Here is a 14,699-nt window from a genome sequence, read left to right as displayed (position 1 = left end):
GAAATGTGGTACCCATTCACCTTCTCAAGGAGAGTGTGCTATTATCACCATGACAACATTCTCAAAACGTCAGTCAAAAGAGACACATTTGACGTGCTGCTGCTGAGGTTGTATCACAGCACGAATAACCGCTTTCAGTGGATGAACACAATAAATGAATCTGAGCGTGAATGAATGCCCATATAGTTTGAGAACACCTAAGCTCTTGCTTTTCCTCTACCTCTGCAAAGGCCCAAGGACTGTTAGCGGACGTTGAAAGAGCGTTTCTTTCCATGTACATAGGGTCAGTGCTGAGAGAAACCATGTCCTCTACATGTCCTGCTGCAGCCTGTCGCTGCTGTGTAAAAAACAACAGACTTTGTCAGTCTCCCTACTGTATATGTTTTTCTCTCTCCTACCGAACCGATAGTATCTTTCTTTTAAATGACGTCCCCAGATACTCTTGAAGTGTATAATGCACTGATCCATTGCGGATGGAGACACGGCAATTTCCCTCTTCAATTTGGGAGGACGGGAAAAAAAGGCAGCTCCACTGTGCGAGATCAAAGCACTCTCCCGCCCTAAGAGAATCAGAAACTCATTTCTTCACACTTAACTCGCTTAAAACCTTAAATGGGTTCAACACTTTTTTTTCTGCATGTACTTACCACAAATTGAAGTTTGTCAAGTGGGTTGTGTTACTCTGGTTCACGCTGTGAGCTGATCACTGGAGGGGAGACAACCGGCGTTTTTTTTGTTCTCGGACGCTGCTATTTCATTGGCCTGTCAGGGCGATGAGCCAATCAGAAGAGCGGGAGGTGAGGGAGACCTGTCTGTGACGTCATCTCTCCATGAGCTGGGATTTGAACAATCGCAGACATCTGACACATTCATGATGAGATTGACAAGTGAGAGGAAGAAGCCATCAAATATACATACTGCCTGCTGGCACCCAATTAGTATGCATGACGTGTAAGTCGAGCCCTACCAAGAGGTTCTACATGCATGCCTGGGTACAATATCCAGATATTGGGCTACGTTCAAAGTCACTGATCTGCTGCATTGCGTAAATGTTTCTAAAATGGTCCTGAATTGCATTGCCAGTCCTTGGTGGATGCAATTACCTGTACCTCAGCCACCACAACAGTTCAACAGGACGATAGTCCACTGTCAGTCAAATGTGGGCATCTTCAGTGGATTTATAGGCAAAGAGAAAATATGGTGGTTATTTGACGATTTGATCCAAAGCACTGCTTCTCCAGTCACGTACAGTACAGAGCCACCTTTGTTAATCTCTCCTACCTGCTCCTCCCTCTCTCTCTTTTTCCCTCTATTACCCTCCTCCTATCTCTATCTCTCTCTCCCTCCCCCTCCTCTATCTGTCATCCACCTTTTCTCTCACATTATTACCTCTATCTCTCTGTCCCTTGCTCTGCGGTTTGATTAAAGCTTTTTTCTCTCCTGTATGCTAATGTGAGGCCAGACCAGCCTGCCAGGGTTTCTGTTTTATTTAAAGCCTTTTTGTGAGATTCCAAATTAAACTCTTACTCACCATTCGCATAATTCATCATGACAAATACCCTCTCAAGTCTACAGTGGAAATCGGCTAGGATCCGATAACCTGCGTTTTCCTAGCATTAGTGGCAGTGAGGGGAGCTGCTTCAACATTCAATCCTCACTTGTCTCCCAGAGTTTCTGAGATCAAGGAGTCTGGGTGTCTTAAATTGCAATTAATCTACAACCGTACCTATCTGAGACGTCGGCGGTGCTACTCCTGTGTGTCGGCAGGCGCCGCGGTTCCCGATCCCACACGTTGGCTCCCTCCCGGTATCAACTATTAACAGAAACGAGTCTTAAGCACAGATAATGCATCATAAGGGGTCTCCAAGGGGCCCAATCAGCTACTGGTGATGAGAAAAATTAGCATACACGCATGCTAATTACCGATTGAGACTCTAATTGATCAAAAAGTGATGAGGACAGTGATGGCCGCGAAGGTGGTGGTGAAGACGACGATGATGATGATGAGGGTGATAATGTCATGATGGAGATGTCAGTGGCAGTGATTCCCTGTCGATATGAAACGGATGACAACAGCGATGACGATGATGATATTAGTGATAGCGGTGATGATGACGACGATGATGATGGGTATACCTGCGGAATATTAGCTCATCTAATTTCCCCCTCTGATAGTCATGTGTGATGGAGTTGCAGTAGTGGGATTATGCAAATGGGGCGTGGAGACGCTGGCGGTTCCCTCGCAGTCGACTTCAAAGCAGCAGGACTGGAGATGGAATTAGTGCTCTGCCTAATCCCGATGGAGGACGGAGGGGAGGTTTGACTTTATTAACACACCAGAATGCTTAATCAGAGAGAGAGAGAGAGGAGGAAGAGAGAGAGAGAGAGAGAGAGAGAGAGAGGGGAAGGGTGAAGGATACAGAGTGTGAGAGAGTGAGAGAGAGAGAGAGAGAGAGAGAAGAGAGAGCAACTGAGAATGAGAGAGTGAGTGAGTGAGTGAGAGAGAGAGAGAGAGAGAGAGAGAGAGTTGGACTGGGTGAGAGAGAGCGGAACATCATCGAGGAGTGGATCAAAGAGAATGGTAGCGCTAACCTGAACACTCCTGTGATTTCTCATCACCATTAACACGGATCTTCTCCTGCCGAAACACCTCACTAATACTGTTCATCCAAAGAGCAGAACAAGAGAAGCAGGAAAAGAACAGATTAAGAGTCAGAGAGTCAGAGGAAGAGAGGGATAAAAGAAGACAAGGGAGAGGGAGTGAGGGAGATCAATGATGGTACTGCAGATAAACAGAGCCACAGAATGTATCCTCAGTAGTCTTGTTTAAAGTCTTATGAAAACATCGGCAATGACCTCAGTCCATTGCATCATGCTGTTATCTCATAGAATATGCAGGAATAGTTCTGAGATCAAAGCAGCAAGGTCCTTTCATTGATCCCAGAGAGAGGCTTGACAGTGGAGGGTGGTCGGGCCTGAGAGTATTAGCTCCTAGAAAAGAAATGGTATAATTATTTATTATTTTTTTTCTGGGGGGGTGGGGTGGGGTGGGGGGGGGGGGCAATACAATTTCATCTTTTTAGAGAGAGAGAGAGAAAGAGAGAGAGAGAGAGAGAGAGAGAGAGAGAGAGAGAGAGAGAGAGAGAGAGAGAGAGAAAAGAAAGGGGAAGATTGGGACCCAATTCACACCAGAGTCAATGCCCATCTCATCTCTTGAGCCGAAGTTTTCTCACCGGCTTCGACACACATCTCATGATGCAGTTGCCAGATAATCAAATGCTAATTCTGCCAGCCCCCCCCCCCTCCTCGAGGCTGGCTGACTGCCCAGGTCTGCAGTGCTCCATGTACAACATGCATTTTACTAATTGGTTCTTATATGCCGATGGTTTGTATGTGTGTGTGTGTATGTGTGTGTGTGTGTGTGTGTGTGTGTGTGTGTGTGTGTGTGCGTGTGCGTGTGCGTGTGCGTGCATGCGTAGTAGCCTATATGTAAGGGTGCATGCTGTCCATTGATTTTTAGAGTGATCAAAGCGTGTGTGTGTCGTACGACTCAGCGTGTTTCATATGTGCTTGTACTGAGTATTCTACTTTACTTTGATGATTTAGATTGAGGCGCTATTGATATCAGGGTGTCAACTGAAATGTGTGTATGTGTGTGTGTGTGTGTGTGTGTGCTTGCCTGCGTGCCTCCTTGCGTGCGTCCTTGCGTCCGTGTGTGTTTACACCTATGTGCATTCATTTGTACAGTATGTGTATGTGCATGCATGTATGCAGCAGTCACCCAAGCCCACCAATGGGACTGCAGCATAGCTTGCAGTGTTGAGTAAAGGTTAATGAATTGATGAATGATCTGTACGTGCAATGGGTACTCAGAGAGAGGACAGACCTGTGTATGATCAGCTGATTTGTGTAAAGTACACCTTGATTACAGACCTTGTCTAAGTGCTGGGCTATTAACCTTCCTGTGATTAATTGTCGGAGTGATGACTGACAGTATGGAGCGGGCCAGAGAGAGATGTGTGTGTGTGTGTGTGTGTGTGTGTGGGGGGGGGGGGGGCGTTGATTTTTCATTTTCATATCAAATGATTGGATTCAACTGCACCTATGAAAGGGTACTGATGAAAGCAATTGAATCATTTCATTCAATAAAATCAAAGTGTATTTTCAATGTGAGTTGAAAAGGAAAAAGAAAGCTCCCTGTTTGTGCGTGTGTCTTAGTGACCTTGAGTTTTAACTTGAGTCCTTGAGTCCTACAACCACAAGCTTTGAATCAAAGCTTTAGCAGGAAACAAAATGGATGTCGCAAATCAACTTTGTTTATGTAATGAATTATTCCTGATTCAACCTCTCTGGATTCGTTAGCGAGATACTGTATGTATTCAGTCCACGGTGCATATGAATCTTTGATGGTGCATAAAGAGAGAGATTCATGAACTTGCCATCCAATAAAGCGTTGTGTAACACTCAATAGTACTGTATCCGCATGAGAGGTCCTGGGTTCCTGCAGGGGTGGCCGCACCACATGCCTGATCAATAAGGCAGTGTTGAAGAATTTAACACAATTACAGTTTTGAATATTAAATGTGTAGTTATTCAGCAATGCTCTTTGCCTGCTCCTCAGCATGAAATTGATTTTCATGGAAAACAAGCTATTGTTGAGTAATTGATAAAAAAAATTAAAAAAACCTGATGGTCCCATTTCAACCCTCTGGAGGTTTGTATGTGTGTGTGCGTGTGTGCGTGTGTGCGTGTGCGTGTGCGTGTGCGTGTGTAGGTTGGGATTGATAGCAAATACTAGCAATACAACATACAGACTTCTGCCATTAATTTGGGTTTAATATGACTTTGCAATACACATTCAATTTCTCAACTCACTGCAGGTATATGTATTGCAGCAGCAGCAGCAAACAGACACAGAGGATGACGAATGGAGGAGTGGAGGAGAGCATACTCGAAGTCACTGTGTGATGGCGCCTCCACATGGTCATTGACTGATACTGCAGACATTTGGCAGCACCAGACACATGCAACATTTTGACAAGGGCTCAGCCTTCAGACTTGTATAGAATCCAAGCATGGAGCGACGTAGAACAAATAATGACTGAAGCAATCCGAGTAAATGGAGGACATAACATGAGATATTATATTGAGAGAGAGAGAGAACCAAATCCTGCTTGGTATGTGTTCACCACAAGCCATGGCAACAATATATTCCAACTGCCTTTTCTCATTGGTGAACTCACAAAGTTACTGTCACTCTTTTCCTCTGTCCCTCACACACGCAATAAACATACAGTCACACGCATGCATGCACACACACACGCACGCACGCACACACGCAAGCACACACGCACGCACACACACGCATGCACACACACGCATGCACACACACACGCATGCACACACACCACATACACCAAACCATACATTCACAAACATCCAGTCAATCTCGGCCCCTAGAGCAATCAATAGTGCCTAGTCTCATATGATCCTGTTGTGTCTCTCCACACAGAGAAAATGCTGGTGGTCTTATGGGACTTTCATGAGGACTGACTGGTGGTCGGATCAAATCAGGCCTCAATACAAGACGGTGATTTCCCATCAAAAGTAGCAACACCTGATGGTAGAGTACCCAGTCTTTTTTGGTTGCTCCTTGCTGATAGAACATGGGCAATACAGTACTAGTATGAGTGGCAATAGTACCGTAATATGACACCACACTACTATTGTGTGGAAAATATGTGTTGTTCTATTAGTAGAACTACAGTAGTTGTATTGGTAGAGCCAGCATTTTACACCTAGGCTCATAATACGGAAAGCATAATAGTCGCACTCATAAGCTTTGCCCGTAGGGAAATAGCTCTGTCGGGGCTGTCTTTGGGAGTTCTCTCATCAGCAGAAGTTAGTTAGTTGTGCTGCTGACTCAAGTCAAGTGTGTGGAGGGGAGTGACGTTAGTGTGTCAGACTGCACTGTGCAGTAGTTTATCCCAGGACTCATTACCTCAGAGGCTTGTCTGAGGCCTGTATGGAGCTGATCCGCTTAAATCCCTGCTTTGATGTGATAGACAAGGCATTTCTGCTGTTTTCACGCAGGCCTCCTCTCTGATTTTTAAGAGGCAGACTCACTAGGAGGCATCCCACAAGTTTGACGATAGAGCCTTTTGACATGGCCAAGGCGGGATGTGTGTGTGCGTGTGTGTGTGCGTGCGTGTGTGTGTGTGTGTTTGTGTGCGTGCGTACGTGTGTGTGTGTGTGTCAAAACTGCCTTTCAAAAACTTACAAGTTGCATTTAAAATATTTGTAAATTGTCCTAAATGCCAATACATTTAAAAATGTATAGTTGTTGTTGAGATATTCAAATATGCTGAAAACCACAACATCAACTACTTACAAGTACTTTGACCCATGTCTGATGACCATAACCATAACAGCAATCCATGTGCAGGAGAGCAGTAACCATAATTACAGTAATCCAGTCACGACTGGCCTTGACCATGACCTCTGTCACAGTCAAACCATAGAAAAACATGTCCATTGCACTAAAACGCTGTACTGCATCTACTGTACTGTACACAAATGGGGACACAGGGACTGCGGCCGCTGAGGAGACGAGGGGGATGCAGCGTCTGCTGCTAAACAGATGTGTCAACATATGGCAGAGAGAGGAGCAGCAGGCCGCTGACCTCCAGAGGACACGCAGCCATGTGAAATAAACATGAGATCAGGCCGACCCTGCTCACGCCCTCACTGGGACGCACCGGGGACTCCGTACTCGCTCCTGTGGAGGGGGGATGTGATTGATCCGGCCCGGGATTAACCCCCAGAGTAAAGGAACCTGACATCATTGACCCCAATTAGGTGTCTGTATCAGCTTCTTTGTTACTAGACAAGGTGTATGTGCAGTGCGTCCCTGTACAGTGGAACTTGAGGATACACTGTACCCTGTACAGGGTCTGCGGTTGTGTTTAGGATGTTTTTGGGAATAGGATTGTGTTATCACTATCGTGGAAACAAACAACAGTCAGTTCATTTTGAGTACTTAGTTACTAGTACTGAGATCCCTGTTGAGATATGTGTGTCTTTCATGAGCAGAAGATGTGTACTGCATCATGTTAAACGTGATGTTTCAATTGGACGTCCATGGTTAGGGGTCTTAAATGGTACATGCTATATGAGCAATTACACAAAATAAAGCACATTTACTCTTTTTGATACTGCTACCCGCAGGTTGACCTAAAAGAATCAGATTGGTTTAGGGCAAAACACATCAGATTGATGATTGATTCTAAAAAATCTAACAGGTTCTATTGAAACTATTGAAAACATGGCGAAGGTTTGAACTAAGAATCTTGTAAATCAATCTTTGAGTTACAAGTTGCACGTTTTTAAGTCATTATTGTGTTACAGTAGTCAGACAAATGTGACAATATCTCTAAGATACAACTGGTCTCCTGACTTGAGCAAATGTAAATGTAAACGTAAAAGGGTCAAAGTAAATGTAGTAAGCTATTAGCGACATGCTAAGCTAATCATATCAAGTTAGCTAGCTAAGCATTCAGCAACATCTTAGCTACTCATGTTGAAGTAAGAAACAGAATGAGCTAGCTAGGTGTCTTTTTAGAAAACAATTGGATTTGTATTGCCCTAAACCAATCAGATTATTTCTACCCTTAGAACAAAGTTGACAACACTTTATGCCAACCTGCGTTTTGCCCACAGAGTTTATGAAACACAGTCTACAGAAGAGGGCAGAATTACAACAGAAAAGAAGGAAGGCCTGAGATTCTGCAAAGACCACATTGCCCTTTAGTGATGGTATGAACTACAATTGAAGAAGGCAGAAATCACAAACAATTGCTGAGTGGCAAAGAACACATAACAGAGTGATAAAGAACACATAAATCACACAGTAACCTGTCAGACGTGTGTGTAGTAAGGACATTAGTGTACTCATGATTAGTTATTTGGAAATTACCGTCAGAACAAATATATTTCTGAGTTCATAAACAGGCAGCATTTATGCATTCATCCTTTTTTCCTATTTACATGCCAGAGATAGTTATCATATTATTATATCATATTATTAGCACACTACTGACAGGAATCTGCAATTGGCTAGAAATCCTGTTTACCAAAACCACATGACAGTCTTGAGACACACCGTGTCAGAGACAAGCATTTTCTGTGTTGGTGTTCTTCATGACCTCCGTTCTCTTTAATCCGCTTATCTATGGTTTTGTGAAGCTCTCTGAAAAGAAGGTTTGAAAAGCTGTAGTCTACAGAAGAGGGCAGAAAGCTGTTTTCTCTTCTTTTTTTTTTTGCTTTTTTTTTGTAATTGTAAACCTGTATTTAAATTGGGATTTCATGGTTCGGGGACTAACAAATGTGTCTTAATGGTGCATGCCATACTGTATATGAGCAACTACACAAAAGAAACACATATTTTACTCTTCTCCCACATGACTCATGGAAACACACTACAGACGAGAGCAGCATGAAAACAGAAAAGAAGGTACAGTAGGCCTGAGATTCTGCAAAGACCACATCACCCTCTAGTGGTGGTATAAACTACAACCGAGGAAGTCAGAAATCATAAACAATTGTGATCATAAACAACGTACCCTGTCCATGTATGTGGACTAAGTGCATTTGTGTGCCCATGATTAGTTCTTCGGAAAGTTCCTGTTCATCAGTTGTGTTGGTATTGACATGTGCCCTTGCATGGTCCTCAAACACAGGATGAAGAGAACAGCTTTGATGATGTAACTATCTGATCTGATTCACTTAAGAGGTACAGTATAACGCCTGATGAAGAGACACTAATTGATCAGAAGAAGAAAAAATGTGTGTGCCCATTAGTACTTTGTAAATTACTGTCAGAACAAATATATTTCATAAAGAGGATAGTTCAGAAAGAGGCAAAATATAAACATTCATCCTTTATTTATATGCCAAAGATAGTTTTTTATCATACTACACATTCTGTTTTTAAATGAACTGAGACAATATCTGACAGACGTTAACACAGCTATGAACACTCTTTCAGTTTATTAGCACATTACTGACAGGAATCTGCTATGGGCTGTAACAAAACCACCTCATAGATTGCAGCAAGCAGAACAATTAGAAATCCCGTTTACCAAAACCACATGGCAGTCTTGCGACAAAACCACCTCACAGTATGCAGCAAGCATTTTCGGTTTTGGTGTAATAACCTCCGTTCTCTTTAACCATCTTATCTATGGTTTTGAAAAGCTCTCTGACCTGAAAGCTGTTATTTCGTTTATCTTTATTCTCACAAACGTCTCTCTTATCTCCTGACTGTTGGTTCCTTGACTGACCAGCTGTTGAATTGGAACCTGATGTCAGTCCTAGCTGTCTCATGTCAAACAACAGGCATTGTAGTTCTTCTATTTTCTGTAGTGCTTCTGTAGCCTCGCCACTCATCTCATATCTCAAACTGTTACAAACTCTCTGTAGAAGATCAGCAGTTGGATCAACACTGTCATCGCCCGAGATCCAGTACTTGTTATCAATGACATGAACCCTGTTTCTGCAAACATGAACAAGATCTCTCAAATGAGCATTTTCATCGATATAATCCATCACGGTCATGCCGTCCTCGAGGTTATCAGCATGGGTGAAGAGCACAACAGTGTATTTGAATATGGCATCTCCGAACCAGTCCCTGATGTTCTTCACCACAGACTTCTCCTCCTCAGTGAACCTGCCAACTGTCAACACCAACACAAAAGCATGAGGTCCGGGGGCGCAGCCTTTTAGACCTGACATGATTTCACTTTTTACCTCCTTCTCAGGCCTGTCAATGTCACAGATCCCTGGTGTGTCGATGACGACGACTTTCTTCCCATCTACAATATTTGTTCTTATCTCACAGTGTTTTGTTACAGCATGTGAGCAGCAGGATGTCTGGAAGCCCTCTTTTCCCAGTATGGTGTTCCCAGCACTGCTCTTCCCAGCTCCAGTCTTTCCCAACAGCACAATCCTCAGATCATCCGGTCCTTTAGGAGAGACGAGAATGACCAACATGAGGAGTCTGTTCATGTTCATAGGTTGTATTGGTATTGACAGGTGCCCATGCATGGTCCTCAAACACAGGATGAACAGCTTTGATGATGTAACTATCTGATCTGATTCACTTAAGAGGTACAGTATAACGCCTGAAGAAGAGACACTAATTGATCAGAAGAAAGAATTAAACATTTTATTAGTGTATTTCATAGTGCCATACATTTAACATAGATGTTTTACATAGACATTGAATCAGCAGCCTTCAAAATCCATGTCTAAACTTTGAAGAATTATATGTATTACTAAACAATGTGCAGTAATATAATGATAACAAATACAGAATCATCTTTCAAATAATCACAACAATTGACAAAATGTTGAATCTAAGACCAAAATAAAAAATAATAATAAAATAAAGTTGTTTTTTAGTTGATGTTTAGTTCTTTTTATTTCAAACTTTCCATTTGAAAGTAGACCAGTAATCTTGATGCAATGTTTCAATAAAGTGATGCAATACTGCTGTTACCATTGTGCCAAATCATGTGCACTCAAAGCTCTCATTCAGTTCAGTTCTGATTTATTGGCGTGATTGCACAGTATAATGTTGGTAATCTGCTTCTGGCAATCTGCTTCTGGTTATGAAATTGTACTCTTCTCCATGTCGTTTGAAAAGTCTTACTGAACACTTAAAAATGTCTTATTCCTCATTTAGTTTTTCTCATTCGCAGCCTGATGGTACTGAGCTCCTTGTGGTTGGAAAAGCTTTTGAGTGGCTTCCCAAACTCCTGTAATTGCTTTCTCACTTTGGTCGACCACGGATTTAAGTGCTTTCTTTGCTGCTTCATTTGAATCATCAGATTTCTTTGCAGCTTGGGCACCCTTTATCCCCCCTCCGACTGCCCCGGTGACAGCAAGAACCCCTGCTGTCACTCCAATTGCTATACCTGTAATAGCTTCGGCTCCAATTCCAACAGCCCCTGTTACCCCTAGTGCCCCTGTCTCTGCACCTAATGTCCCTGCTGTTGTCCCTGTAGTTCCCACTGCACCCACTCTCCCAACTGTTGCAAAAGCAGTGCGTATATTTCTAGCTATATCTTTACCTGCTCTTACGCCCGTTATGATATCTTTACTGGCCACATTTGCAGATAATAGTACAGCAAGTACTATTGGCTTTCCCTTTGCCAGGTTAGATGCTACATCCATGCAAACTTTGGTTCCCAATGAGCTCAGGAGTCCAGCCACAAGGACAACAGGAAGTGTTGCTCCTACCGCCACTCCCAGTAGTGCTCCCAGCAATGCCCCGGTGCTGATACCTGACAACAATCTCAATGTCCTATTCCTAACCCTTTCTCTGGCTCGTCTCTTGATCTTAGACATCTCCTCTTCCTGTCCTTCTTCCTCCAACTCTCTTGTTATGTTCTTCACCTCTTCCTCTATTTCTTTAGCGATTATCTCAAGAGTTCCATTGGTGTAGTGACCACCGTTCTCTTTCCCCATAGTCTCTATGGTTGTCATGAGCTCTGAAACTTGAAAGCTGTTACTTCTGTACTCTCTCTCCACCCTGCCATTTGATGCACCCCCTAATGCTTGTCCAGCTGATGCTCCAGAACTCAACTTCAGCAGATTTGTGAACCTTTCCAGTTGTTCTGCACTCGTCCCTGGCATCATTCCCATCATCTCTAGAATGTTGTCAAACTCATTTGGAGGCGGCTTATCTTTCGTCTTCCAGTGCTTGTTGTCAATCACATGAGCTCTGTTTCCACAGTCTCGAACAACGCTCTTCAATGTGTTCGTGTCGTCTTTCTTCTTTCTCCCTTTGCCGCTGGTGCCACCACAGTTCTCATCGCCACCTTCGTCATCTAAAAATGTTCTAATGGTCATGTCATCCTCCAGCTCATCTCCATGTGTGAACAGGACAACGGTGTGCTTCAGGGCATCCTCTCCGAACCACTCCCGGATTGTCCTCACAGTTTGTCTTGCTTCCTCCGTGTATCTCCCCACTTCAAACACCAGCACAAAGGCATGAGGTCCAGGTGCACACTCCGTAAGACATGACACCAGTTCATACTTAAGGTCTTTCTCAGACCTGTTGGTGTCAAAGATTCCTGGGGTATCGATAACCGTGACCTGTCTCCCAGCCACTGTGCCTTCTTGTCTATTGCAGTCTTGAGTTTGAGATCTTGAGGAACATTTTTCATCAAAGAACTTCTGTCCTAAGATGGTGTTTCCTGCACTGCTCTTTCCAGCCCCCGTTTTACCAAGCAGAACAATCCTCAGTTCATCAGATCCTTTAGGAGAGAGATAGATCATGATTGTTGTCTGTTTAAAATATGCTACAATACTGTACCAGCTGCTCAATTGTCTTGAATATTTAAAAGAAGGACTAACACCAGCCCCAAATAGTTCTTATATTAGCGTTTTATATACATAAATAGATACATACATACATATACAGTACCAGTCAAAAGTTTGGACACACCTTCTCATTCAATGGTTTTTCTATATGTTTTATATTTTAGATTCTTCAAAGTAGCCACCTTTTGCTTTGATGACAACTTTGCACACTCTTGGCAAGGTGTGTCCAAACTTTTGACTGGTACTGTATATATATATATATATTTTGTTTTTGTATAGTTTGTATTGGTTTGTTTAACACTTTTTTGTTTACTACATAATGATATGGTACTGTGTATATATATATACCTACAGTGCCCTGCACAAGTAGTGGGACAGTGAAGCATTTTTTCTTCTTTCAGCTCTTCACTCCAAAATTTGTATTTAAAATCATTTAGCTATGTTTCCAATAGTTTATTTTCTGATTTTTCAGAATACAATGGCTTCCTTGACTTTCACTGACTCCTGATGCTGACAGACACCAATAGCAAACTCCAAAGGCAAATCCAAAGCCTAGAATAACTACTACACATTGACAGCTCTCTTATGCCTCCACAAATGATGTTTGTCTATATACAAACAAACACATATCACTCAATGTCATAAATCTATTTTCTAGGCTATGAATGGGAACCAACCAATGTATTATTCATGTCACATGTTTTACAAATGTCTTTGTTTACCATGCGTTATCATGCAGAAAATAATCTGTCATCCGTTTTTAGAGGGTTTAAGAATGAAAAACAAATTAATGAACCTACATATACATACCATCTATCATTTCCTCCATTGCTGTATTTCTTTCCTGTAAAGATTGTCGGGAAGGCGTGCTTTGTTCGTCTTGAAGACGCAAAGACAACTCGTTCATTTCAATTGATTCCATAATCTAAAACACTCCATCCACATCTATATATATACTCGAAACCCAACCAGCCCAGTTTCGTTTTCCTTCGTTTTTTATTGTGTTTCGTTTTCCAAAGCAATTTTTTTACATTAGTTACTGAACGAATCAGGAGCTGTTGCTAGGCGGAATGAGTCACCGACAGACATAATACAGGGAATAGAGATCAACTTGCTGCTTTTTCTTACAACGCAAAATGTACTGTAAGTAAAAGACTAAACGAACCCTGGATAGGGTAAGGGTGAGTGAGAAAATAAATAGAAATAGGAATAAAAGAAAAGAAAAAAAAGAAAAAGAAAATAATCATAATTTGTGTGTGTGTGTGTGTGTGTGTGTGTGTGTGTGTGTGTGTGTGTGTGTGTGTGTGTGTGTGTGTGTGGCCAATAGGGTAATCATTGACTGGGTGTGCTCTCTTTGAGGTAATCATTGACTGGGCATGCTCTCTATGGGGTAATCATTGACTGGGTGTGCTCTCTTTGAGGTAATCATTGACTGGGTGTGCTCTCCATGGCGTCTTTATGAGGGGGAAACTGCCAATGATACACCATACCATATCCTTAGCTCAGTCATGTGAAGACATTTCCAATCAATGCAAAGTGTTAGAAAGGTGTTCATGAGCATATGTAAAAGGGTGTGAATTGATGCATAATAATGTCAAGATCAGAATTGAATTCAGCGACTGGAATGAGCACCAAAAGACCCTCAAACTAGACATTCATCCCACCACACTCCTTCAAAAACATATTACCTAAGCTGCTAAATGATCATTGTTGCTGTGTTGTTTATTCTTTAATGTTGGCCACGTCGTCATTGTAAATGAGAATTGGTTCTCATTTTACCTATTTTGTTTAGTTCATAGTTCACATAGTTTACTGCTATTGTCATCTATCAAATTGAGGGAAACTCACTAGAGATTTGTTTTCTCTGCATGTGTGTGTGAACAGGACTCAGAGAAGTACGTGGAGCAGCTCCTCACACTGTTCAACCGCTTCAGTAAGCTGGGGAAGGACGCCTTTCAGGACGACCCACGCTTCCTAACAGCCAGGGACAAAGTGAGACCTATTGTGTTCTCCAAGCGTTAATACAACGTTGTCAACTATTTTTGTCACAGTTTATACCTGGAGAAATGGCAGAAATATGATGGTTGTGATAATTGTTGTGAATGGGTGTGAATTGATGTGTACCAATGTCAAGATCAGAACTGAGTTCAGTTCCAGTTTCATTTCCGTTAGTTGAACTGTACAGGTCAGACTGGTTTACGTCATTCTACATCTACATCACACCTTCTGTGTCAACAGATGTTTTATAAAGAATATGGAAATAATGACAGGGAGGTGGTGACACACACACACACACACACACACACACACAC

General features: G+C 42.5%; 1 protein-coding gene across 1 annotated transcript; it reads right to left on the bottom strand.

Moving 5' to 3' along the window:
• Window positions 1-9,163: 9,163 nt before the first annotated feature.
• On the bottom strand, window positions 9,164-13,311 carry LOC310801283 (GTPase IMAP family member 8-like). Its single transcript, XM_083665277.1, has 3 exons — window positions 13,198-13,311; window positions 10,759-12,320; window positions 9,164-10,146 (listed from the first exon to the last, which is right to left on the bottom strand). The coding sequence occupies exons 1-3, from the start codon at window positions 13,307-13,309 to the stop codon at window positions 9,175-9,177; spliced, it is 2,646 nt and encodes an 881-aa protein (XP_083521403.1). The 5' UTR covers window positions 13,310-13,311; the 3' UTR covers window positions 9,164-9,174.
• Window positions 13,312-14,699: the final 1,388 nt, after the last annotated feature.

This window comes from Argentina silus (genome assembly GCF_951799395.1).
Source record: "Argentina silus genome assembly, chromosome: 2".
Classification (NCBI taxonomy): domain Eukaryota; kingdom Metazoa; phylum Chordata; class Actinopteri; order Argentiniformes; family Argentinidae; genus Argentina; species Argentina silus.
The sequence above is the reverse complement of the archived record's forward strand: the minus strand, read 5'-3'. Positions and strand labels throughout refer to the sequence as shown.

Bases quoted from the DNA above. Each gene is read 5' to 3' on its own strand.
- LOC310801283 (XM_083665277.1), bottom strand. From the start codon at position 13,309: ATGGAATCAATTGAAATGAACGAGTTGTCTTTGCGTCTTCAAGACGAA. The intron at 12,321-13,197 runs GTATGTATATGT...TCTCTCCTAAAG, and splicing joins AATGGAGGAAATGATAGATG to GATCTGATGAACTGAGGATT. The intron at 10,147-10,758 runs GCGAATGAGAAA...GAATCAGATCAG, and splicing joins GAGCTCAGTACCATCAGGCT to ATAGTTACATCATCAAAGCT.